Source organism: Nannospalax galili, unplaced genomic scaffold (genome assembly GCF_000622305.1).
Source record: "Nannospalax galili isolate Female #2095 unplaced genomic scaffold, S.galili_v1.0 scaffold215, whole genome shotgun sequence".
In the NCBI taxonomy this organism is placed as follows: domain Eukaryota; kingdom Metazoa; phylum Chordata; class Mammalia; order Rodentia; family Spalacidae; genus Nannospalax; species Nannospalax galili.
Window position 1 is genome coordinate 3,605,252 of NW_008338533.1, and position 27,773 is coordinate 3,633,024.

General features: G+C 44.6%; 1 protein-coding gene and 1 pseudogene across 4 annotated transcripts in view; one reads left to right on the forward strand and one right to left on the reverse strand.

Annotated features, from left to right (window-relative positions):
• Window positions 1–477: 477 nt before the first annotated feature.
• Nr1d2 (nuclear receptor subfamily 1 group D member 2) overlaps window positions 478–27,773 on the reverse strand; it is a 30,579-nt gene continuing 3,283 nt past the window's right edge. Inside the window, exons 2-9 of one of the 4 annotated variants that reach the window (XR_001872444.2) lie at window positions 21,242–21,508; window positions 20,163–20,251; window positions 17,855–17,999; window positions 10,880–11,502; window positions 8,186–8,371; window positions 5,919–6,129; window positions 3,115–3,960; window positions 478–1,099 (exon numbers count right to left, since the gene is read on the reverse strand). Coding sequence is in view for 3 of the 4 variants with exons in the window: in XM_017798152.2 (XP_017653641.1) it covers window positions 3,764–3,960; window positions 5,919–6,129; window positions 8,186–8,371; window positions 10,880–11,502; window positions 17,855–17,999; window positions 20,163–20,251; window positions 21,242–21,248 (1,458 nt within the window). In the remaining variant the exon portion in view is untranslated. Of the gene's footprint in view, window positions 3,961–5,918; window positions 6,130–8,185; window positions 8,372–10,879; window positions 11,503–17,854; window positions 18,000–20,162; window positions 20,252–21,241; window positions 21,509–27,773 lie in introns of those variants that run through there. The other 3 variants (XM_008833149.3, XM_017798152.2, XM_029563528.1) reach the window with 3 other exon arrangements.
• On the forward strand, window positions 3,974–5,150 carry LOC103734266 (annotated as a pseudogene).

Consider the following 27,773-nt stretch of genomic DNA (forward strand, 5'->3'; position numbering starts at 1 on the left):
TTTGAGGCCAGCTTAGAATACATGAGACACTGTCTCTCTTAAAAAAAAAAAAAAAAAAACCACAGGGGCGGGGGATGGTTCAGTGATTTAAGAGCACTTGCTGCTCAATCATGAGAACCAGAGTTCAGATCTCAGCACCCACCACCAGTGGCTCACAAAGCCTGTAACTCCAGCACCAAGAGCTCCGACGCCCTCTTCTGGGCTTTACTGAGGACAGACAGACAGACACACATACACATAAATTAATTTTTTAAGTAAATAATGTTGGGCGTGATGGCACATGCCTTTAATCCCAACACTTGGGAGGTGGAAGCAGGCAAATCTCTGTGAGATTGGGGCCAGCCTGTTCTACATGGCAAGTTCCAGGCCAGCTGGGGCTATAGGAGAGAGACCCTGTCTCAAAAACACCAAAAATTAATTAATTAAATTATGCATATAAACGGCTTTACAAAAACATCAAGGTGAGGAGACACCAGATTCCACTGTTGGTCAGAAATTGTATTTATTAACCTTTCCCTCCCAATGTACAGATCATTTTTCAGGAACATGAAGTTTTTAACCCATCTTTAATAAACTGCAGTTTATAGAAAATAAACTTAACCTATTTCTATCACATTTTAAAACAATGCCCATTTATTTTTCCATGTTAGTTCATAGTTTAGAGTTTTAGTTTTTGGATCAATCAAGATCATCTTTGTTTACAGGTAACAATTTCCTGACTGAGCCCCTCCCCACAACCCCTAAAAAAATTCTACCTCCTAAGTGATAAACTCTTCTTGTACATCCAGCAAACTTTATATTGCAAAAAGAAAAAGAACAGCTGAGCAAAGTGTCTACTTGCGTGCACAGGGAAGTCTGAGCTGATGCAGCTTGCTGTGTGATGGTCAAGGAACAAACGTCATTCCTTACCAGTCACAATGATTATTTCTTGAACATGTTGACATGAAAGCTATACATAGTCCACTGAATGCCCTTCTAGTTCCTTAATCTGCAATTAGATCGTCACATAAGAACAAACTTCAGCCGGAGATGTCTCTCCTTTCCCTCGGCTACGTCACTCTGAAAGCTGGAACCCTCTCTCAGATCATGAAAAGACACACTAAAAGCACAGGAAAAAAAAAAAAAAAAAAAAAAGATTCATCTCATTAACATAATGCCCTTGTAAGTCTGCTGATATAATGCCCATATTTAACCTTAAAACATAAAATCAGAGTTAAAGCATCACTTAATTCATACAGTACATTATTAATTATTCAACAGTGTCCCACCGAAGTTCCCTAGCTGGTTGGTGTCATTTATTAACTTTGCAACCATGACTCAACCAAAAAATGTGATTGTATTATGCTGCTGGTTGAATTTTAGAATTAGAAGAATGCTCACATCTGGGCTATTTTCTAATGTAGGCATACTGCAAGTGGCATATGAACTACTGTTTTTGTTTCCCAATACCCACAGAAGAATTTATTCAAATAAAATTTTATGAGACAAAATGCTAATCTACACACCTATATTTGGATGTATACATGTAGATACTGAACTAACTAAAGTGTTACAAGCAATACTAACATAGTTCTGGCTACATACTCCTAGACTTAATTGCTTTGAAGATACATGTTATAAAGACACTTATACAAAAGGCAAAAATGAATCAACATGATCTTTGAGGTTTGCAGTATTACTTCAAAAGGCTGTTTCTATCCCCCATAGAAGAAAACTATACATCTGTTTATCCTAGGAAAAAATATATTAAAAAGATAATGCTATCATGTAAAGAATTCATAGCTGGGCATGGTGGTACACGCCTTTAATCCCAGCACTCGGGAGGCAGAGGCAGAGGCAGGAGGATCTCTGTGAGTTCAAGGCCAGCCTGGTCTACATAGTGAGTTCCAGGACAGCTGGGGCTACATGGAGACCCTGTCTCAAAAAAACCAAAAAAAAAAAAAAAGAAAGAAAAAAATTCACATAATCTGCATATCCCATAAAAGCCATACCCACAAAGGTAAGTGCAGTTATGGTTCCTCCTGTGTTTATGGACACCATCATCACCTTTCCTCTTTTATAGTGAGAGTTTATCTTTTTCAGACTTACTTAACTGCACCACAGAAATTCAGATACTGAAGTAACACCTTAATAATAAGCAAGATTACAAAATAAGGCATTCTGCTTACATGTCACGAAAGTAACAAGCTTAGAATAGTAAAGCAGGTTCCTAATACGTGTACAATTTCATATAATCCAAACATTATACATTTTACTTAAATCCAATTAACTGCTATTTTCAAGGGAAAGGAGGAGTGCTCATGGAATCACCAACTTCGGCCATTTCTCCCGCTGCCATACACAGAGGCTGGTCATATCTTAGACTAGGGCATGAGTGTGTGACCATTCCATTTCTAAGCCTGTAGGTCACACACACCAAAAGATTTTCCAAATAGTAGATTAAATCTATTTGACAAAAATCCCTGTAATGTTGTTTAGGGAAAGAAAGAAAAGTGGACTCCGCACACTCGTGCCAACAGTTAAAGCAGTTCCCCTAAACATGAATTCATTCTCCAGAGGAATCCAGACCCTTAATCATTGAGCTGCAGCACATGTGGGGCAGCACCACCTTTCCAGGCACAAGATAGGAATCTGAACCAGAATGAGCAGTACCTTGACCAAAGACGTACTCTCAAGATGCACATTGTTTTGAAGTTTGGACTTGACTGCCCATCACACTTTTACATTAAGTGTTGCTTCAACAAAAATAGAACGTGATTTTAAATGTTACTGTCTAAACATTGTAAAGCAATGGCTATGCAGCAGCAGCAGCAGGTAAAATGCACCTAATTTGGGTCCTTTGACACCTCTTGTTTTAAGTTTATTATATGATAAAGTTCTTCACAGTTTAAAATATTGTGAAGCAAGATTTTATGTATAATTATATTCACATACACACTATGTACACATACTATGTACTTGAGGTGTCTATAAACCTGGAATAAGTGTTTACAGTAGGGTGCCCCACACTCATGCAGGAACCCTGAACAGACTGGCGTGGACTGTGAAATGGTTTCCCAGAAATGCTCAGAAATAAGACAAGATTATTATGAGTAAATATAATAAAAACCTCACCTTATTTACATAGTGCCTATCTTCCAAGAGGTAAATACGCTTTATGGATAGTTTAGTATCTCTGAGGGTTGAGGGGACAGTGGAGACACCATCAATTCTCTTTTCCCACAACCCAGTGACTGCCAGGATCACCCACTTTGACAGTGGCAGAGCCAGATGCAAGCACGGAGAATTTCCAGCTCCCAGTCTCACTCACATCATCTGGCAGACTTGTGGTACAGCAAAATTTCCACCACTCAACAGAACTCCTCCCTCAAAGGGTTAATTTCTAAGGTCTCCTGGATCTCTGACTGTACGTCAGAGGTCCCTACCACAGAGAGATCAAAATGGGTGTTTTTTTTTGGTTTTTTTTTTTTGGTTTTGGCAGATGAAAAAGTCTAACATTCAGTGTGTATTAGAACTCAGTGTAACTTCTCCAGTCTAAGTGCGACACAGCTGGTTGGTCTACTGGGGAGACAGGGCCAATGTCCAACATGGTGATGAGGTCTCAATCCAAACAGCTACTGATGATTGACTACTGAGACAGCCTAGGATCTGGCATTCTCTTAAGGGTCTTTTCTATCTCCACATAAGAGTATACACATATAAATAAGCATCAAAGCGTAAAATGTACAGTTAGTATCAGTTCATGTTCCAATAAAGAAAGGCCTTAAGGGTGAACTTTAAAGGCCAAGAGCTCCTCAGAGTGCATATTGTTTAAAGATCGAAGATCTGGCAACTTTAGAAGTAGTTTTGTAAAAATAGAGGCCTCGTTTGGATGGTTTTTCATTATTAAGGTCCTTAGTGCACGAATGAGTGTTTCTTGCAATGCCTCCACGGAGTTGACATTTTCAATTCCAGATCGATCTAATGGGAAGAATGAAGAAGAATGAGAGGGCATAAAGCATCTTGCTCACTGACCACTACCTTAAAGCAGGGTTGCAGGTGAAGGTGGCCAGGCGGGTCTTCCCACTGCTGCTGTGGGGCCTTGGCGGGCACGACCCCAGCCTTAAGTGGCAGGGGAAACCCATGGCAATGTGCAGTCATGGGTAGGGAGCAGGGGGTGTGGCAACAAGATCACAAGGGGCTAGCCAGCTTCTCTGGAGTGGGTGGAGCAGGCCACTCACAGGGAGATTTGGCCTGCATCGGGCTAACTGGTATGAGTTCCCTGTCTGCTTATTTAAATGTAGATCCACAATATCTTGTTCAGGATATGATGAGTTTATTTTGCCAACTGGAGCTAATAAAACCCGAGGCAGATTTGAACTGGCCTTCTTTGCCACTGGAGATGCTGTATGACAGGGGCTGCATTTGGGGCTATGAATGGTCTTTGGCTAGGGCTGCAGGAAACCCAGAACTAGGCCTGGTCCAAGCCAAGAAATGTACAGATTTTGAATACAGATTATGCAGGGGGCACTTTCAGCTAATACTCTAGATTCTCTGGCCTGGCTCTATAGTGCATTTCGTGTCATCATCAAGAAAACACAGGTAAAGATGACCTCAACACGGTCACAGCCAGAACCACGGTGGACATGCTGTATACATGTTCGGGTGATTCTCGAGGAGTGGCACAAGGTGGTCTGGTAGACTAACAGCCTCTCGGCTCTGTGTGACAACTGGGAGCACAGAAGTCTCCTTGTTCCAATGGTCACTCTGAAGACTTTGCCACCTCAAGAACCGGGGCCATTTCATAGTCATCCAGGATCAGTTACTAAGTCAAGTCTGGAGTTGCTGTCTCTCTTGCACCTACAATTACTTTGAACAACTGGAGATTCTGATTTGCTATGATGAAGATCACCGATGGTTGGTCAGAGCCACACTGCCTGCCCTGAGTGAGCTGAAACCAAACCCTCGGTAGCTCACTGAGTCATGTGCTCCTTGCCTTTGGAGATGATCTCGCATCTGCTCTCTTCTACCCTAAGAACTGGAAGTCGTTTATTCTCAGAATTCAGTACTTTATCAGCTGTATACTCACTTAACAAAATCTGAGCTGGGCGTGGTGGCGCACCCCTTTGATCCCAGCACTCAGGAGGCAGAGGGAGGTGGATCTCTGTGAGTTCAAGGCCAGCCTGGTCTACAGAGTGAGTTCCAGGGCAGCTGGGGCTACAGGGAGACCCTGTCTCAAAAAGACCAAAAAAAAAAAAAAAAAAAGTCTGAAACCTAACTGCCCTGTATTCCAAATACGGGATGAAAATATGAAAAACCAAACAAAACCAAACAGGGTTTTACACATGGAGTAAATCCAAGTTTAAAAGTATAAAAATCTCAACGGGAAGTTTTGTAGCTACTAATACCACATATACCTCACAGGTGATAAATCAGAATTCTGCAGTGGGTTGGAATTTTGTTCACAGAAGTTTAGAGGTTTCAACTTTGTTAACTTGATGCAAACATCAACTGTTTCTAACTGGCAAAATAAAGTCATGAAGCACAGAAACGTTTTCAGCAGAGACCACATTCCCATTTGCTGTTATGCTGTCATGCACTGCATACCCTGTATACTCATCCTCTTGAGGGCTAGACTTACTGACTCACATCTAATGAATAAAATGGGGCCACTAAGAGAAGCAACCTGCACCTTAACAGCTACTGAATGAGATGCCTTGGTGAGAAGTTGCTGCAGCATCCATGCATGGTGCCAGGGAAACAGGGAACATCACTGAGACTCATGAACAGGGTCAGGATCCAGAATCCATCACTCACTCAAGTATCAACTACACACCAGGTTCACCTGGGGTGACCCCTTCCTTTAATCTGAGGCACAGAAGGATGTAACTATGATCGCTAGTCTAAGGTGAGCCCAGACTCACAGTCAGCTTGCTCACCTGCCGACACCAGAACGACTGCTGTGAACAAGCTCATCTCCTCGTCACTGAGCTGGAGGGCATTCAGTTTCTCGCTGAACTCAAACATGGAGCTGAGCAGGTCCCCCGCTCCCATTGAGTGCAGGTCATCCACACTGTACTTCTTCCCACTCAGAAAAGTGACAGTCCGCTCCTTTGCATCAAATAATGAGGCAAACCGTACCATTAGAACCTGGAAGACAGGAAGACTCAGATGCATTTGGCAAAGTTTAGTGGGAACACTAAGATGCAACTCTATTCAGGTCAGTTAAGAAGCTGGGCATGGTGGCACACGCCTTTAATCCCAGCACTCAGGAGGCAGAGGCAAGGCAGATCCTCTGTGAGTTCGAGGCCAGCCTGGTCTACAGAGTGAATTCCAGGCAGCTGGAGCTACAGGGAGACCCTGTCTCAAAAAGACAAAAAAAAAAAAAAAAAAAAAAAAGCATCCTCCACATGAAAGAAATTGTAAAAGAAAACCTGAGTCCATTTTAATCTAGAACTACTTTCTTAAGGCAGATTGTCCGTAAACGCAATTAATATTTCAACACCAAAACAAAGTCCAGTCAGCAGTGATAATATATAAACACTCTGAAATTCTATTAGCAAAGGTTAGGACATGCAAATACAAAATTAAAATGATCAAAGATGTACAAAAGTTTAAAAACAGAGCCTGGCGATGGCAGCAAAGGAATGCTGTAGGCTCCCAAGCACATCTTGGGCATCTGTGCCCTGAGGGAAGTCAGAGTCCAACAGAGCAATACTGGGAACCCTCCAAACACCAAGTGCAGTCAAGGGAAACACAGCAGCCAAGCCCTACCCAGAGACTACACCTAAAGACTGCCATCAGAGCAGGACGCTGCTATGCAAGCCAAGTCAATGACTGGACTTTGAGCACAATCCCTCCCTCCATGCGTCTCCTCTCCTCTGCAGTGCTCCCAAGGAAAGATGGGTGCCTGAGGATGAAAACGGAGGTCAACCTCCTGCGACAACAGGGCTGACCTCAGAGCACAGCAAGGTCTTCATAGACCATAAGGTGGAAAGAGATAAATCTGGAGTTCAGGACTTGTGTAGGAATCCCAGGTGTGTTATGAACGTATTGGTCACACAACTCTCTTCAGTTCTCTGGGCAGGAATTACTGCTCCCAAAGCAAGTGAACTGAACAAGACCACTGATTCCCTTCTGACTTGAAACGTTAAGTCTCAAGTAGTCCTTTGAACTGAAAGGCCCAGCCTGTGTGACTATCTGACTATTCTATAGCTGCTTTGTTATCAACAGGGTGCTTCTCTGCTCTGGCCTAGGACTCCAAGGAACAGGCAGAGGCAGAAGCTTCAGGAGCAGATGTAAAACAGGGGGAAGGGAAGGGAAGGAAACCTGGAAGGAGAGTGCAGAGGGGGTCGCTCAGCACCGGGGTGTACACAAGCCAGCTTCATCAGGAGCAACGGGCCTGTTTTACTTTGTATGATGCACTGGGAGTCAAAGTGCAGGCCATGGTCCCTTCTCTCAGTGCTCAGGGTTCAAGCATCTGGCCCACCAGATGTCTACTTCTCACCAACACCCCAAATTTCAGAGCTACACATAAATGACCTCCTAAGGTTCTAAATGCCTGAGCAGCAACAGAGAAACAGAGGCAGACAGGAAGTAACAGCACCGAGTAACCACAAGGAAGCCACTATAGCTGGCCTGCCCACCCACACAACAGGGTAGCCGGAGGGGCCCAAGTCCAAGCAGGAAGCATCTGCAAGAGAAACTAGAGTAGAAAAGCATCAGGAAGGGCTGTGGCGGAGCACACCTGTGACCCCATCAACTTGGAGGCAGAGATGGGAGATCAGGAGTCTGGGCTACACAATACCCTGCCTCAAAAACAAAGAGCAAGGAAAAAGAACAAGCCACCAAGGACCCCGAAACAAAGGGCAGTGATCTGAGGTGGCACACAGAAGTCCTGTGAAGTCCCCCAATATTCTACCACCTCCTGAAAACAAAGCCACATTCCATTCTCCTTTTGTATTTTGTACTGAACACAGTAAACACCAGTGTAAGCGTCAAACACTATGCAAAACCCACCCCATCTACGGGGAAGCCACAGCAGAAGCCGAGCTCACATGTGGGTGCACAAAGCCCGTGCATCTAGTCCTGAGCCAATCTCATTCTTGGTTGTAGTTTCAGACTCTGAACGATAGATGCTCAGTTAGAAAGGAAGAAAATGAGACCCTCTTAACATGCAGCAATGCCCAGGGTCAAGAAAGCCTACCTCAAAAGTGCCAGCCTTTAAAAGGTTGACCTGGTCGTGCTGAGAGAGATCTCGGAACCCAGGAATGCGCTTGGCAAATTCTACCACTTCTTTAACCGCTGGTGTGAAGCTCATTGAAAATTCTTCCCAGATTTCATGTCCAGACTTCTGAGGATCCACAAAGGGAGACTTGCTCATGGGACACACCTAATTTACAGGAAATAGACAAACTCTTAAATCGTGAGGGTGGCAAAGAAATCAAAAGTGGCGTCTCCATCACGAGAACCGTAACGAGAAAGAAACTGCAAATACAGGCCCAGTCCTGTCCTAGCCCTTCCTCTGGGTGTAGCCCACCTCAACACAGGAAGCCTCCCAGCAATAAATACAACCACATATTGTCAGTGTGCACAGAAAATGTGTGAGTCCTAGCCAATGACAGGAAAGTACTTTAAATGTAGGGTTTAACAGTTCCCTAAGTGCTGGAGAGATGGCTCAGCAGTTGAGAGTTCGTACTGTTCTTGCACAGGACCCAACTTCAGTTCCGAGCATCCATCTTGGGTAGCTCACAGCTGCCAGTAACTCCAGCACCTGGGGGACCTCTCCAGTTCCAGGGATGCCTCGAGCCTCCAAAGACATCTGCACTCACAAGCAGATGCACATACACACAATCAGAAATACGGGGCTGAAGAGTTGGCTCAGTGGTTTAAGAGCGCTGGCTACCCTTAAGGAACCAGATTCAGTTCCCAGCACCCACATGGTGGCTAACAACCATCTGTTAACTCCAGTTCCAGGGGATCCAACACCCTCTTCTGACCTCCATGGCACTGCACGACACGGGTGCACTCACATACATGCAGGCAATACACTCATATAAAAATAACTATTTTTAAAAATAATTAAAATAAAAACCACATATCCTTTATATTTAGAAAGTCCTGTGGCAATCCAATTTAAACAGCTACGGCTGTCCTAAGAGGCAGCCTAGGGAACACGCTATAGAAAGCACGCATTTAAAAAGCCTCTTGCATAAACTTGTCTACTCGGAAGCGCTGCTGCCACTTCGTGTGATAAACAAGGCTGTAAGTTTTCACAATCCACGTTTCTATTTCTCAGCCCCAATTCTCACCCTGATTAGTGATGGCTGATTAAAATCATGTTTTTTCTTCTCTTTTTTTAGATGAGGAAATAAAGATTCTGAAAGGCTTAGTGACTTAGTCACACACAAATGAGGTTGCAAGCCTCGGACCCACACCTGCATTTACTTCCTATTTCAGAACTAATGTGCTCTTCACTGAACCACTACACTGCAAGTTCTTAGAGGAAGGTGGTAATAAGATCCTCACTTTTTTTTTTTTTTTTTTTTTTTTTTTTTGAGTGTGGTAATAAGATCTTTCTTTTTTTTTTTTTTTTTTTTTTTTTTTTTGAGACAGGGTCTCCCCTGCAGCCCCAGCTGTCTTAGAACTCACCATGTATACCAGGCTGGCCTTGAACTCACAGAGATCTACCTGCCTCTGCCTCCCAAGTGCTGGGATTAAAGGCGTGAGCCACCATGGCCAGATCCTCACTTTTTTAAGAGGTCACTTGTCCTTTATTTTATTAACAATGTGACCACGGACCTCCACCTGCTCAAACAGGAAACTGACTGTGGACACCACGTACACCTTCTAAACACGGACTGACGGAATCCAAAGAACACAGAAAGATATGAAACATGCTCCCTACACTCTACTAGTAAAACTACTCTTTAAATTCTTGTTAAGCCACAAGCATCTGAGAATGGGTGAGTCTTCAGCTGTGGAGACTGCCAAGAAACCAGAACCCAAGCACTTAAGTGACACAGGGAAACCACCTGCCCTAACCAAGCATAAGATCCCTTCAGATCCACCAAGTTACTCACAAGAGGCAAAACCAAATGAACATGAAAACTGAGGTAAAGTCAACTACTTTGAAAACGAAAAGACTTAATTACCTGGCAGCAGAAAACTCGACAAGCACTACCAAAGGACCTCATGGGTTAACTGGCAATGGCACAGTACTGCTGTTTTGATGGAAGTCTGGCTGAACACAAACACTGTATTTTCATGTAGAATGTTGTATTTGATGAAAAGAAAACTTGAATGATATGAATAATACTAACTTATCTCACAAGATAAAGTCTTAGAAATTAGGCTATTAAATTATTCCTAAATTCTAAACCATAAAACATCTACATTCTATCTCCAAAGACTTTTCTGCATCATAGTAGTTAGTAAAACCTCTCTGCTGGGTATGGTGATGCACCTTCGAGTCCCAGGCACCCACAAAGATCACCTGAACCCAGGAGCTCAAAGCTAGCCTGGGCAACACAGCAAGACCCATCCCCACAAAGAACAGTAAAAGTTCTCTCAACAGATCTTAAAGAAGCTAAAAGATCAACCCTTTTGAGAAAAATCCCAATAGTAACCCACCCTAACGCTTAAGCTTCCAAAGAGATTTCCAAGAATTAAGCGGTCAATTCTATATGAATCACAGTTTATACAAATCTTAATTCCATTAGGAATTAGGACACTCAACAAACATTGCTCATTAAAATTATTTGACTGAAGGCACTACACAAAGTTGCTTCAGGAAATCTCTTGGGCTCTCTGACCCATTTTCCAAGTCAGCATATCCCCCAAAAGAAAACCTTCAAAGCTTTCCTTGACACAAGGCGAGCAAAAATTGGTTTCACTATACCAGATGCAGCCGCCCTCCGGTGTTGCACAGGTAACGATTCATGTTCTCATTCTGAGAACATCCATCTATCGGAACTCTATCACACACTCTTTGAGTATAAGCATTGGAGAAGTTCATACTGTGTCCACTGGCCATACAAAGGGCATGCCCGTTGGGATAATGCACTATGTTCCTCCCTTTGTACTGTCCGCTGAGATGCTGCTGGCTCTCACTACAGGGAAAGTGGCTGTGAAGCCCACTACCACAGTGGTCATGATTTAAATTATACTGCTCCATATTCTTGGGAATCCGCTCTCCTCTCTGGGGCTGTGTGATCTCAGCTGAGTTTTCCCTCTGCTCCTGATTATACAGAAAGGTATCCTTGTGGGCTCTGGTCACCATGCCAATCACTTCTTCCTTTGCAAAATCCAAAGATGGAGGAGGACTTCTGATACTTTCTTGCTCCAGCTGGGGCTTGGGTCGCAGCTGTTCCTGGGCTGGTAAGGCCGTCTGCTCCTGGTCAGCTAAGGGGTCGTTCTGCAGATGGCCACTGAACTGGCTGTTCATCATGGTCTTCATTGCACTCTGCATTTCAATTAGCATCCTCTGTTTTTCTCGCTTAGGAATCCGACCGAACCGAACAGCTATTGAAGAAAAACACAGTTAGCAGCTATGTTCTAAACAAGCCCTGCTTGCTTCAACGAGTGGCACAGACTCACCTCAAGAGCTCTGGCCTCTGGCCATACAAGTAAAGAATATGTAAAGGGCTCTGGCCTCAATTTTTCTAAACTTGATCCTGATGCACTAAAGAAGTGGGAAAGGAGAGAAATTTTCCTTTTTTTCCTCCCAAAACAAGGCTAGGATAAGATGTATTTCCTGGGTATTTTATAAGCAAAGTCTAAGAAAGAAACATGAAACTAACTGAGACCCACAGTGTGAAGCAGACCAGCACCTTATTAACAGCTGAGGGATCTGCTCTTAAAAAGGCATGTGGGATCCAGCTCAGGACACCCACTTAGGACAGCAGCACTCCTAAGTGGCGTGGCCCATGCTCCCTGAATACCAGACCCTTGTTTTTCACAGCCTTCCTCTCAAGACCCCATTAAATGATCTGCTCTCGAGTTTCCTACAAGAGAAAATAACATCTCCTTCAAACACACACATATATAATCAAAAGAAATGTACTGACTGGAATAAGCTTGCTGGATTTCAATTAAAATCATCAAGTAAAAATGAGATCAGCTGTCCTCCACTCTCTTAAGAGCCTGCCTTAGAGGGCTTCCTGCCTCTAATAATCCCATCCCTGAGGGAAAGAAGCTGCTTTTCAGTCTAAAACTTGAACAGATACTAAAAACTAAATCTACCTACGCACAAGAAAACCCAGCGCTCCTCCTGCAGCCACCGATGAGACCATTACTAAAGACAGACAACCTCACCAGTTTCACACCTCACTTCTGCTCCTTCCTTCACAAGTGACTACACGTTTTGTTCTCTGGAACCACCACACCCATCCACTGGTCTTACAGCACTAGTCTGAGTAGTGACAGAGATAACAAATTTCCAGCAATTGAAAGACAAACATTAATTGCTGAAATCTCTTTCTAGAAATTTCCAATGGCAATATTCTATTTTTTCTTAATAGAGGGATAACGGACCAACTGAAGAGACTGTTTAAATGATCCTTCCCTACATAAACAAAACTTCTTGCTTAGTAAATTTTTGCCCCCCATAGGTAAATGTATTTATTACTTTGTATCAAATGGAAAATACACATTAAAATTTTTAGTGGAGGCTCGCAGACTGTGTGCACTAGGACTACAAACATTATATAAGTTTATGCATCTCTACACACAGGAAAAGATAAAGGAAAACACCATAATGCCAGCCAGTTATTAAGCAGTAAGTTCACAAAAATATACTAAAGCTTATCCACTGGCTGCCATTTACGGCTTTTAAAGATTAAAATACCAAGCTTATAATGAAATTTAAATAGATTATAGCTGTTGGCACATGTTTATTATGGAATCAAATTGGGGCTTTAATTTTGTTTTCCTGAACAGAAAGGGGGGGGGAATGAAAGGAAAGAAAATTGGGGGAGACTTAAGGAAACATAATTGTGAAGATAAAAAAAAAAATCTACTACAGGGACTAGTGAGAGGACTCAGTGGTTAAGTGCACTGCACTGGCTGCTCTTGCAAGGGCCCAGAGTTTGGTTCCCAGCACCCACACGGTGGCTAAGAACTATCTTTTAGTTCTGCAACGCCAGTTCCAGGGGATCCAATGCCCTTTTCTGGCTTCTGCAGGCACTAGGCACACACAAAATGCACATATGTACACCCAGGCAAAACACTCCTCCACATAAAATAAAAATAAATCTTTTATTAAAAAAAAGTTGAAATTTCTACTACAAGGAACTGTCTGGCCCTGGGGAGACACGAAGAGCTGCTGAAAAGCAGCTCTGAGACGCCTTCACCTGGAGTGCCTTCTTCTCCCAGTGTGACAAAAACAGCCTTGAATAAATTTTTCAATTGGGCCAGAACATCTTCAGGGTCTTCTCTGACTGCGAGCAGTCATGTTCCGCACATCACGACGTACACAGAAGCTAACCACGGCATCATTCTTTTTTCAGTGGACAACAAGATCTTAAAATTTCAATCCACAGACTTGTGTTTCTTGGGAGTTTGGGTTGAGCTGCTCTGGGGCATGCAGTGATACTAGAACACTGCGTGGATCTGGGAAGATTTCCTTACTCTCTAGCAGGTTCATTTTACCTAAGCCAAAGGGTTGAGTACACAAACCTGCTTGGCAATTTCTAACTGGACCATACAGACCAGCCCCTCTGCGAACCCTGCTTCTGTCATAATACAGTACAGGAGATGACTCCCTACATGCAACCAAAAGCCCACTCTCCCACTGAGGTCTTCCATGTTTCCACTAATTTCCACCCTCATTGTCCAACGAAATGAGCATTCCAGAAGTAAGCAGCCTTCACCCCAGACTGCAACACTTCAATTCTGCATCTCCCTCTCACATGTCCTCATCTACACCCTGAATTACATCATCAACTCAAACCAAAAAATGAGAGTTGTATGGTGGTGCACAGCTTTACATCTCAATGCTTAGGTGGTGGAGGCAGGTGGATCTAAAGATCCACAATAGCCTGGTCGGAGTACCAGCCAAGGCTATTTATTAAGACTGTGTTTTAGGGGCTAGAGAGATGGCTCAGCAGTTAAGAACAATGGTTGTTCTTGCAGAAGACCCGGGTTCAAATCCCAGCACCCACATGGCAGCTAACAACTGTCTGTAACTTCAGTTTCAGGGGATCCCACAAGTCTCTTCTGTTCTCTGCGGGCATTGCACAACACAGGTGCACTTACCTACATGCAAGCATAACACTCATACACATAAAAGAAAAAAAAAATTTTTTTAAAAGACTTTTAAAAAACTCTGGGCTGGGGGCTGGAGAGATGACTCGGCAGTTAAGAGCACTGACTGTTCTTGCAGAGGACCCAGGTTCCATTCCCAGCACCCACATGGCAGCTACGACCCATCCTTAACTCCAGTTCCAGGGGAATCCAAAACCCTCTTCTGACCTCCACAGTACTGCACAGCAAGGGTGCCCTCAAATACATGCAGGCAACTCACTCATACACATAAAATAAAAATATTTTTAAATAATAATAAAAAAATATTAAAAATAAGAGGGCTGGAGAGATGGCTCAGCAGTTAAGAGCACTGGCTGCTCTTGCAGAGGACCCAGGTTGGATTCCCAGCACCCACATGGCAGCTAACAACCATCCTTAACTCCAGTTCCAGGGGATCCAATGCCCTCTTCTAACCTCCATGGGCACTGCACAACACCGGTACACTTACGTACACGCAGGCATTAACACTCACACACGTAAAAAAATTAAAATCAATCAAAAAAATTAAAAAAGAAGAAGAAAAGCAGTGGGCTTTACCCAGACAGAATTACAGCCACCTGATTTTTCACAAAAATACCAAAAACACATATTGGAGATAAGAGAGCCTCTTCAACAAACAGCGCTGGAAAAACTGGACAGCCACATGTAGAAGAATCAAGCTAGATCCTTATGTTTCACAGTACCCAAAAATAGATTAAAAACCTCAATGTAAGAACTGAGCTCTAAAACTGTTAGGGAGGAGGAAAAAAAACAAACAACAACAACAGGAATACTTCAAGACAGACACACAAGGCAAGGACTTTCTGAATGGGACCCTAGTCACTCAGGAAACAATGCCAACAGTTGACAAATGAGACCTCATGGAATTAAAAGGCAAAAGAAACAGGTAATTGAGCCTACAGAATGGAAGAAATTCTGACAGAGCACTAATGTATTTAAAATATATTTTAATTTTAAATTTATGAAATATATTAATGTACAATGCTGAGATGGTTCAGGAGTTAAGAGCACCTGCTGCTCCTCCAAAGGACCCAAGTTCAGTTCCCAGCACCCTGAGCAGTTCACAATTGACTGTAAGTCCAGCTCGAGGAGACCTGATGCCCTCTTCTGGCCTCTATGGGCACCTGCATGCATGCCTACCTATACACACAGAGACACACACACATACACACAAATTAAAATAAAATCTTACAGAAAATACAAAGAACTCAAAAAATTAAGCAAGAAATCAAATAAATAGGCTATATAATGACCAGTTTGCAAAAGAGAAATACGACTGGCTAGTAAACATGAAAAAAATATTCTTCACTTGCCAGAGAGATGAGTATCAGCACTACACTGAGTCAATCTCACTCCAATCTGAATGGCAGGAATATGGACAGAATGGGTCCTTACACCCTGCTGGAGGAAGTGTAATCTAGCTGCCATGGAAATCAATATGGAAGCTCCATAAAAAAACTAAAACTAGACCTACATATGACCCAGATATACTATTCCTAGCTGGGTACTGACCCAAAAAGACTCTAAATCAGCATCTCACAGAGACAGCTGCACATGAATGCCTCCTGCAGCACAGTTCACAGCAGCTAAGTTACGGAACCAACCTAGGTGTCCACCAACCAAGGAACAGAAAATGAAAAAATGTGGTATATACATAGTAGAGTTTTTTTCAGCCATAAAAATGTTGTTACAGGGCTAGAGAGATGGCTCAGTGGTTAAGAGCAATGACTGCTCTTGCAGAGGACCCGAGTTCAATTCCCAGTACCCACATGGTAGCTAAGAACTGTCCTTAACTCCACTTACAGGGGAATCTGATGCTCTCTTCTAACCACCACAGCACTGCACGACATGAGTGCACTCACATACACGCAGGCAATACACATAAAATAAAAATAAAGGACTGGAGAGATGGCTCAGGGGTTAAGAACAGCGACTGTTTTGCAGAAAGACCCTGGTTCATATCCCAGCACCCACATAACAGCTAACGATTGTTAATAACTCCAGTCCCAGGGGATCTGACAGCCTCTTCTGATCTCCTTGGGCACGACATGGGTGCACTTACCTACATGCAGGCAATACACGCATACACATAAAATAAAAATAATACATAAATTTTTAAAAAAAAACCGTGTTACAGCCGGGTGTGGTGGTGCATGCCTTTAGTCCCAGCACTTGGGAGGCAGAGGCAAGTAGATCTCTGTGAGTTCAAGGCCAGCCTGCTCTACATATTTTGTTCAGGTCAGCTGGGACTACAGGGAGATCCTGTCTCAAAAAGACAAAACAAAAATATAAAATAAATAAATAAAAAATGATGTTACATTGTTTACAAGAAAATAGATGCAACAAATCAAGCCATTCTCAGTAAGACAAACATTGGACCAGGCATGGTGGCGCATGCCTGTGATCCCAGCATTCAAGACATGTAGGCCCCTTGGAGATCAGGAGTTCAAGGTCATCTTCAGCTTATGTTCAAGAGGGAGGGAAGGAGGGAGGGAAAGAAGGTACTGGGTGTCTTCTCTCACCTGCAGTTCCTAGATTTTATAGACACGTAAGAGCATGTGGACACATACAACATGAAGGTTGAATCAAGACTGTCTAGGGGAACAAAGGGACTAACAAGCAGGGAGAAAAGGAAATATATAATGTACACACCTGGCTCAAAAGTGCTCTAATATTAAGTACCCATGTACAAAGAATGCACACAATGAAAAAAGATCTAAGGCAAAGGAAAAAACAACATGCATATAAAAAACATTTTTAATGGATTTTTATTTTATGTGTATCAGTGTTTTACCTGCATGTTGTGCATCCATACATGCAGGGACTGCAGAGGTCAGAAGAGGCATCGGATCTCCTAGAACTAGAGTTAAGGATGGACTGCTGCCTGCCACCGTGTGCTGGAAACTGAACCCGAGTCTTCAGCCAAGAGCAGCCAGTGCTCTTAGCCACTGAGCCATCAATCCAGCCCCAAAACAAAAAATGTTGTAAAAAGGCCAGCAAGACGGCTTAGTAGGTAAAGGCATGTGCTGCCAAGTCTGATGACCTAAGCCCAATCCCCAGAACCCAGATGAAGAGAACCAACTACTGCAAGTTTCTCTGACCTCTACATGTATGGGGTGGTGCGTATGTGCACACACATGCAAGCACACAGAGTAAATAAATGTAAAAATAAAAAAGAAATGGGCTCCTCAATAATACTAAAAAAAAAAAAAAAATCACACACACACACACGTACCCAGAGGAAGTAAAATATAAAATGTAAAAATAAATAAATAAATAAGAAACTGGCTCCTCAATAAATACTAAGAAATCAAGATGGAGTCAAAAAGAACCCCCGCATTAAGAAAATGCATCTTTTTAGAAAACAGAACTCCAAACTGTTGGGAAAAGAGAGGGGTCTTTTCACAGCAGCACATTAAATGGAGCAGAGCCAAAGCTGCTTCTGAGACAATACTACTCTGACTTTGGAATTTAGCGTCCACACAAGGCATCATGACGTGCTTTCTGAAATCTGCACCTCCCAACACGAGGGCCCCTGTCGGTGCCGACAGCTCTGTGGTCTGGGACGCACCGTCTCGAGACATCCCCACGGACAGACACTTTTTGAAGCGACACTGCTGACAGCGGTTCCTGTTCATCCTCATGACGGAGCAGCTGTCATTCTTCAGGCACTTCTTGTACTGGATGTTCTGCTGGATGCTCCTCCGGAAGAAGCCCTGGAACAAGGGAGGTGTCCTCACTGAAAGCACTGGACGAAGCCCTCGGAAGAACGGCCCCCAGGTCTACCTGGAGCACGTGACGGGGTCCAGGACGGAGAAGAATGCTATAGGACACACAGACTCGAACTTACCGTTATCAATCCGCACGCAGACACAACACACACCATCCAAACAACACCCTTCTTCCTTCTGAAGATACTCTGTGCCTACCAAAGCACCACCTCACCATCACATGCAAGTTCCAAAAGGTTTTTTTTTTTTTGAGACAGAGTCTCATGTAGCTCAGGCTGGCTTTGAACCCCTGGTTCTCATTCCTCCACTTTCCAAGTGCTGGGATGACAGGTATGTGCCACCATAACTCTTCAACTATAAAAACTGAGTTTTGCCTGGTGTGGTGGCACACGCCTTTAATCCCCAAGCTCCAGAGGCAGAGGCAGGTGGATCTCTGTGAGTTCAAAGCCAGCCTGGTCTACATAGTGAGTTCCAAGACAACTGGAGCTACAGGAAGACCCTGTCTCAAAAAGACCAAAATAAATAAATAAATAAATAAAAATAAAAAATACAAGGTATTAAACAGACATTTGTATTTATCAAGAATACATAATGCATCTCACACATTCAGATTGTAGTTTACTTTCTACCTGTAAAGTGAAACTGATACCTAACTTACAAATACTTGACATTCTTGCAAAAATAACAGAAGTGTATAATTCTTAAAACAGAAAAGGGCTACATCTATAGAAAACACTAGCTAGTCATTGAAAAACCCCAGTCAATTCACCCAGACCCAGAAAGACTTCCTTTCATCAAGTATACTCATCTTGTTTACCCCACCACATCCTGCCAAACTGGATTTGGACCCTCGCCTGAAATCAGAAACAGCAAAAGCACGTTTCTCCCCATGTTGACCCTGGTAACAGGAGAAAGGACCGCGTCGTTTAGAGACTCCTGGTTATAAAGAGGGGATACTGCCCCACTGGGAGCACCCAACACTCAGCTGACAGGGTCAAACACTCCACCCCCAGCAGCCCATCTGTACTCCAGGTCACTTACCCACTTGGCACTGAGTTTCTTATTTATTTTGCTGCTCTGTTTGAGACAAGGTGTAGGTGTTGCTATGTAGCCCAGGCTGGAATTCTACGGACCTCATGCCTCAAGCATTATTTCTTAGTACATGACATTTCTCCAACTACTCAGCAGTTATTCCCAATCCACAGTGCCTGACAGGGAAGATCTGCTATGGTCTAAGTATGTTCCCCAAAGATCATGCTCTAGTGCCATGGTGGGGATGGTGGACTTTGCCTCCCTGAATGAGCTGTTATGGTCAAAGCGGGCTTGTCCCAGAAGTGGGCCGGCCCCTTCCTGCACTCTGGCTCCTGCTGTTCTCATGCGAGCCCTTTCAATGCCGTCCACCATGAACAGAAAGGCCCTCTCCAGACGCAGGCCCTAGTCTCCAAAACCGAGCCAGATTTATAAAATAAACTACCTCACCTGTGGTATCCCGTCAGCACAAACAACAGACCAAAACAAGACCTAACTCATAGCTTGGTATAGACTGAGCTCCAGCCAGGCATGGTGGCCCATACCTGAAATCCCAGCAGAAGGCTCAGGAGTTCAAGGTCATCCTCCACTACACTACATTTCAAGTTCCAGGCCAACCCTAGGATACATGATACCCTGTCTCAAAAAAAACATAAATATAGTAAAAAACTGTGACACATTTGCTTGGTTCCTATCTTTTTCCAGACCAAGGCCTGGGCCTGACCTAGTAGTGGATGAACACTTGCTGAACTGGGTATCTCATATCCTAGAGTTTGCTGAACTGAGGTAGCTCATATCTTAGTTTGCTGAATTGGACTGCAATTTCATTTTTATTAAAATACTTTTGCTGAATAAAGAGTGCTTTTTTTTGGTCTTTTTGAGACAGGGTCTCCTTATAACCCCAGCTGGCCTTGAACTCCCAGAGATCCGCCTGCCTCTGCCTCCCAAGTGCTGAGACTAAAGGCATGTGCCACCAAGCCTGGCTATAAAGAGTACTTTTCAAAATAAGTTGTCCTTATACACTTCATAATATCCTTATTCACAAACCTAACCCAAAATTCTTTAGTGCCAGAGTTAGTAGATGAGTAGTTTAAGAAACAAAAGCTTGCTTTACCTTACCTTACAGCCTTCACAAGCATGAACGCCATAGTGGAATCCTGATGCCACATCCCCACAGACTTTACACAGCAGAACCATGCCACTAAATTCTAGGGCACAAACAGACAGGAGTGAAAAGATAAGACAATCACTCCAGGGCTTTTCTGTGCAACTGCGTAATCTCAGCCACTATGTAAGCACTGTAAAACAATACACATGCACCTCTGTAATATAAATGAAAAAAATCTCTACACCAAATTAACAAGTAAAGGAAAACCAGTCCTCCCCCCACCCCCTCTGTACTGGGGACTGAACTTGGGCCCTGGCCTAGAGTAGCCAAAAGCTGAACTACATCCCCAGCAGTGCTTACAAAGCTGGTTTTCCTTTCTGATGATTTTAAGCAGTCACTGAAACTTTGTAAACATATAGTTACTTTACAACAGACAAGCAAGGAGAACTAAGAAAACAATTCTGCTGGACAAAAAAAATGAGAAGTCAGAAAGAAATCAATCCATAGAAAATGTAAAAGAGGGCTGTGGGGTGCCTTCTCTGTGGCAGGATGACTGACTGCCTCACTTATGTGTGGACTGCTGGGCTCGATACACACGCACACACACATGGAGATGTTTCCATAGGCAGCTATGGTCCTTCAACTCACCTGCAGGAGCAAAGCAGACCCTGCCCTTCTCCACCTCCCTACCAGCCTGCTCTGCCCACGCTCACTCAGGTGCGCACCTCCCTGGTCAGAGAGCTCCTGCTTTGTTTGCTAATCCCAAACATTCCCAACTCCAACTCCCAGCTCCGTGAGCATAAACCCTTCCCACAGACAACAACCACTGTTCCTGAAACAACTCTGCCAGGTGTCCAGCGGAACGGGCCCTGTGAACATGTGGGAAGGGAGCACCCTCGAAGAAGCACAGTCAGGCCACGGAGACCCACACGGCAGCCCTTTGCCAGAACTCCTAAAAGAAGTGCTGTGTCCTGTCTAGTCACTGACCATGATTACCCAAAAAAGAGCAGGAGGCAGAGGAGCTCCCCAATGACCCTGTGCAAGAAGCCCCAATGCAATGAGAAGGTGACCAAAACACTCCAGGACTTACTTGTCATCCCACTGTGACTCCTGGTCGTGCCAAGAGCACCAGGCTTGCCTGTTTTCACAGGACCCTCTATGCGATCACTCTTTAAGATGCCTTCGATGCTAGAGGGGTCACTGTTCTTGGGATTACCGTTGGTATCAGAATTAGAGCTATTTGGAGAAGATGGAACAGAAGAGGACGAAGACTGGAAACTATTCTCAGAACCCTCGCTGTGACAAGAGGCGGGGCTGGAGGCTGAGCTGGAGGAACTGATGTAGGCAATCACACCTCCTAGAAAGAGGGGTAGACAATTAGATACAAGAGACACACACTGCTTGGTTGCTACTAATTTGAACGTGCTACTTTACTCAATTGTGAGAATTGTCCCTAACTGCTGGGCATGGTGGCACACGCCTTTAATCCTAGCACTTGGGAGGCAGAGGCAGGTGAATTTCTGTGAGTTCCAGGACAGCTGGGGCTACAGGGGGACCCTGTCTCAAAAAGATGAAGATGAAGATGAAAATGAAGAGGAGGAGTAAGAATAAAAATGTCACTAACTTCAGAACAATTGATATTAAATTTCTACTTATACCCAAATTAAAGAGTAACTGAGTTTCTGGTTTTCTCCTATTATTCTCCCTCCTTCCAAAAGCTCAAAACTGTGCTGTACAGCTGATTTAATAATGAGAAGGCCTCTCTGGCTTGTTAGTTCTAAGAACACACAGACCCAAACCTAAGGCTCTGTTATCTAACTCCAGGGCCTTCCTAGCTGATGCTGAGTACACTGCTCTGGCCGTGCACACTGAACAGGTCCTCAGACGGCCCTGTTACTCCATCGCCTGCTTCCCCAGCTCTAGGCTAAGACAGGTTAACTGGGAACTGGGTCATTTGTAACTGCAGACAAGGCCACTTATCTTCACACAGGGAAGCTTACAGGTCCCATCTAGAACTGCAGACGAGGTCACTGTCTCCACACACAGAAGCTTTCACAACTGCTGCTCCCAAACCTTGCTGCTCTGTGGTCCCTGGAGATTGGGCCTACTGAACCCTAACCCACCCCTCCCTCCCTCCTGCGCCCACCTGCCACACACGTAACATGCTCAGCTCTGAGCAGCTCACAAGGCTCCAGACTCACTGTGTTCTTCCAAGGCGGTGTTTACAAGCCACATTAAAGAGGCTGGCAGAAGACGCACACAACGTAACAACAAGAAGCCCATCCCATCCACCCAGACTTCCCCGCAGACCTCCCCTCAGTCTTCTCAAACACAATCCCAAATTGATAGCAATAACCTCCACAATCCCTTGGAAAACAGGCCTGGGCCTCTTCAAGGCTGTAATCTACCCAGGTTGAGAAACAGTGTTTAAAACTGCTCCTGGGGTATAATTTTAAACTTCTTCCCACAAGGAGATAAAACACTGCAAGACACCTCAAGGCCAAATATATTATTTTCCCAAATACCAGACCAAACAAGCAATTCTCTTCTCTGCCAAGGTGGTTGAGAACTGTGGTTTCTCCTGCCTCCGTCATCTGCAAATATTTACTAGCTCCTCAACACGCCTCTCTCTTCCATCACTGTCCTGAAACTGTACTACACCTACGGCCCACCTGTTTTCTACTATTTCTCGACTAGTTATGAGTCCCCAGGAAGCACTGTAATTCTCAGTACACGCTTCAGAGGCTAAGCCTGCCACACACACTTCTAAGTCCACACCAAGTAACAGATTCCAAGCAACGCAAAACAAGAGTGGGAAGTCAGTGTCAGGTGCACAGGGCTCCAAACAAGTCTAGATGACAATGGAAGCAATCATACTGCTTCTGTCAAACTGCTAGGGGCTGAGGCTGGGAATCCACGGCAATGCACTTGCCTAGCACAGAGGAGGTCCTAGGTTCAACGCCCAGAACTAAGAAAGGGGGAACCCTCCTGAAGGGACGAACTCCCCAATTTTTCAAAAAGTAGAATCCATGTTTACCAGTTGAGGGCTGAGGAAGGACTGACTCATCAGGTAAAGTGCTTGTGATGCCCCAAGTGTGAGGACCAGAGTTCAGGTCCACAGAACCCGGGTAAAAGGCCAGGTGGGAGGGGCTGGAGAGAGAGCTAATGAGCTTGCCATTCTAGCCAAGATCATGAATTCCACTCCAGCACCCCACGTTGGGGGCTCACAACCACCTATAACTAAAGCGCCAAGGGACCCAGCATCCTCTTCTCCAGCAAGAAGCATTTCTCACCGCTGAGCCAGCTCTCCAGCCTCTGCACTTCACTTTCACCTGGGCTTATCAGGTTTACCTTGCAAGCCATCTTGCCAGCCTACACTTCATTTTTTATTTTTTTGGTCTTTTTGCAACAGGATCTCTCTGTAGCCCCAGCTGGCCTGGAACTCACTATGTAGACCACACCTGCCTCTGCATCCCGAGTGCTGGGACTAAAGGCATTAGCACCTTATTATTTTTATTTTATGTGTTTGAGTGTATTACCTATATGTATGTAAGTGTACCCATGTCATGCAATAGCCTCAGGATCTAGAGTTACAGACAGCTGTTAGCTGCCATGGAGAATCAAACCCAGATCTTCTGCAAGAGCAGCCAGGACTCTTAACAACCATCTCTTCAGGCCTCACTCTACTTCTTAAAAACAAAAATTTTTGTGTAAACCCAGCACTTGAGAGGTGGAGGCAGGAGGATGAGGCATTCCAGATCATCCTCAGCCACATGAGGACAGCGCCACAAGTGCCCATCTCAAACAAACCAACTTGGACTACATGTAATCATGCATATATATGCACACACATGAAAGTGGCAATAGCATCACTATGCCACCCATTAGGGCTGGAGGTGAGTCTGTCATCTTCAACATCCCACATGCTGTCCTGGAGTTCACCTGCCCAAAGGGAAGCTCATGCTTCACAGCCAGCATTTTTCTTGCAACCTGGTCCCTAGTCAATCATTCTCTAAGAGTGGTCCCTGCACCAGCAGCTGGCTGGAAATCTGGGAGAAATGCGTAATGTGGTGGTTTGAATGAAAATGTCTCCCATAGGCTCCCAGATGATAGCGATGTTTTGGGAGGTTTTAGAAGGTGTGGCCATGATGGAACAAGCACGTCACTGGGGTGGGCTTAGAGAGTTCTTAAGCTTTGCCAGATCTCCACTTGTTCTCTTGCTTCCTGTGCCTGTGTGATGATGTGAGAGCTTAGCTTCTGTTGCTCCTGCTCCAGCCACCTCCAGCCACCATGCCTCCCTGACAAGATGGACTGCAATTCCCCTGGAACGGTAAGTTCAAATAAATCCTTCTATAAGCTGCTTGGGTCAGTGTTTCTATCACAGCAACAGGAAAGTGACTAATACACGTAGTCTCAGGCTGGCCCTAGAAAGCCTGAGGCTGAACTATATAAGGGGCACTGTCAGCACTCCGTATGAAAGGCTCTGAAAGCACCCATGAGGTCTACGTGGAACAGCAGCTTTCCCACTTTGATCTGTTTTCATCTCCACGAGAAACTGAGCTCTACATGGACAAACCACCAGGATTCTTTTCAGGCCCTGCCCAATTGGAGGATGTCTCTCAGAAACGAGCACTAACAGGCCCTTTAAACACTTAAATTTTTAAATGATTACCATCAGTGAATTCAAACAAAATGGCAAGTTGGACATTGTGAGGCAGGTTTGTATTCCCAGAACTCAAGAGGCTGAGGAGGAGGATCCTGAGTTCAATACTAACCTGAGTTACACAGTAAGTCCCTGCCTCAACACAAAACAACAACAAAAAGAAAACAGGGCTGAGAGTGGTAGCACACGCCTTTAATCTCAGCACTCAGGAGGCAGATGAAGGTAGATCTCTGTGAGATCAAGGCCAGCCTGGTCTACATAGTGAGTTCCAGGCCAGCTGGGGTTACAGGGAGACCCTGCCTCAAAAATAAGCCTCAGTTGTAAAGAGTGCTGTTTCTCTGACACAGCTGCCTGGTTATCAGTAATACCATGTGAATCCAAGGAGAACCCACGTTAACCAGGAAGCCTATATATGTGATGTCTGGAGAAAAAAAACCACTGGGCTATCTCCTTATAAAGCTTAAGAAATCTGAAGTGCATATCAGAAATCCCAGGGGTTAGGAAACCCTAGTGGTTTGTAAGTATCTCCACTCAAAATAGGATACCAAGGAAAACACTATTGCTAGTTGGAGTAGCTCACAGCTTTTAGAAACAGTGCCTTACGTACTAAATGCACATCTACTATCTAAGGATAAAAATGAGGGGTTCTGGCCCGGCGTGGTGGCGCATGCCTTTAGTCCCAGCACTCTGGACTCTGAGGCAGGCGGATCTCTGTGAGTTCAAGGCCAGCCTGGTCTACATAGTGAGTTCCAGGACAGCTGGGGCTACAGGGAGACCCTGCCTCAAAAAGACACAAAAAAATTTAAATTTAAAAAAAATTAGGGGTTCCTTGAAGAAGACATTCCTAGGGCTGACACTGGAAGCCGGTCATTTATTTTCAACAAACATTTAGCCTATAATCCCAGGACTTGGGAAGCTGGGGAAGGAGGATTCACAAGTTCAAGGCCAGCCTGGACTTAGTAAAACATGGAAGAAAATTATTTCAGAGAAAAAAAGTGCTAGGGAAACAATTCGGTGGCTAAGAATGCTTCCCACACAAGTTCCGAGTTCAGATCCCAAGTACTTGTGTTTTGTCAGGCATGGGTGTCCACATCTGTTACCCCAAACTTGGGGGGGGGGCGGTTGAGACAGGAAGATCACTAGGGGCTTGCTGACCAGTCAGGCTAGTGAGTGGAGCAGTATGGGGGGAAGGGGGGCAATCAGCTCTAGGTTTAGTGATGGACCCTGTCTCAAAAGAGTAAGGGAGACATCAATGGAAGATATCCAGCATCCACCTTTGACCTCCTCATGTGCGCTCTTATGCATACATGTACACAAGTTCACACCACACAGGCACGAACACACTCTTGCTCCCGCTCTCTCCAAACAAACAGAGACATCAGAGCTGACCCCAATGGCCCCAGAAGCACTGCTAGCCAAAAACAAGCTCGTCTACAGAAGTGCCAAGACAAACAAGAAAAACCACTGCCCCTGATGGTCAGCAAGCCAGAAGGGTTAGTTTTACTTCTAGGGCTGAAGAAAGGGAAGCAGGGTCCCACGTCTTCACGCCCAGCAGAAGCCAACCACAAACGAATGTCTCCCAACTTCCACGATCCCACGTTGCAAATGCGCAAGTGGGAGCTCAGAAAGGTTAAGTGAGGCAACAACGACCAAGCAGCAGAGGCAGCACCTGAAGTCAGGGCTGGAAGTCAAGGCTCCAACCCAGAGCACACACCATGGCTCTTACTGAGAAGACCTGAGCAGGCATGTCGTTCCTTTCCATCTCATAATCCTGAGTCATCACCTACCAGGCAGGAATATCTGCCCCAGTTCCTGCAAGGCTGAAATGAAACAGTGCTCACAAAAGGGATTATTAAAGGGTTTTTGCACATACAATCTGATTCTAGAGCAAGAAATGTAAAATCCGTGATCCAGCAAATCCCAACACTTCCAGAAACCAGAAGAAAGCACTTGGAGCCTTGAGCTAAAATTAGCTCAGGCAGAATCCTCTCTATTTTTAGCTGAGAAGGGAGTGGAGGTGGGCCAGGTTCCCAGTCCGGGTTTACCCAGTGGTCATCATCAGGCAAGCCGGAAGTCAACAGCCTCTCAGCACAGCTGGAAGCAGCGGCCCTGCAGACTGGGTTTGTGGTAAGTCAGGACTACACTTTCTAGCCCTGTGACTCAGAACCAAACCCATCTGGGGGGGCAAGGTTCAGGAGAACACCTTGGTCCTTGCCCTTAAAAGCCTTAGAGACCAAGTGGAGAATCATCAGCGATGGTGCACAGGAAGGACAGAAAGGGTAAGGATCACACATGAGCACGGAGCAGAGATCAAAAGGGACAAACACCAGTAAGGTCCTCAAAAACAAAGCAAGTCTTATGGAATGCATACACTGCTAAGTGGTGTTATTACGTACGACTGTTTTCAAATAGGATAACAAAAAATAAAGGCCACATTTTTGTTTCCAAGTAGAACACTGGAGAAGAGAAGTAAAGGTATAATGCAGTGTCTGGAAAGGTACCAGCTTCACCAGCAATAGTGAATGCAGTGCTAACATGCAGAGCTCTGTAGAGGGACTTGCCCTTCTCTGCTGAGACCTATTCCTCAGCAAACCCAGCAGATCCATACATGATCTTCGACCTCGTCAATATAGACCCCTATGCGTTCACCATTTTGTAGGCTGACATCTAGGCACAGTAGTGGACTTTGCATTCCTGAACTTGGTTTTGGATTCACTTTCTAGTTCCACCACTTGCCTGGGCAAGTAATGTAACTTCAACTTAGCCCTTCATCTTTAGGATGGTGACAACAGCATCTTCTTTCATGAATCAATGTGAGGGACACGTGACCTCACACATGGGAACTGCTAAACAGACACCGTGACTGTTACTCTGCCATCCTCATTCTGGAAATGTTCTACCAGAATAGCTAAGAAAAACACCACTCCTCCCCCCACCCCTCTACCCTACCCCGCCACCC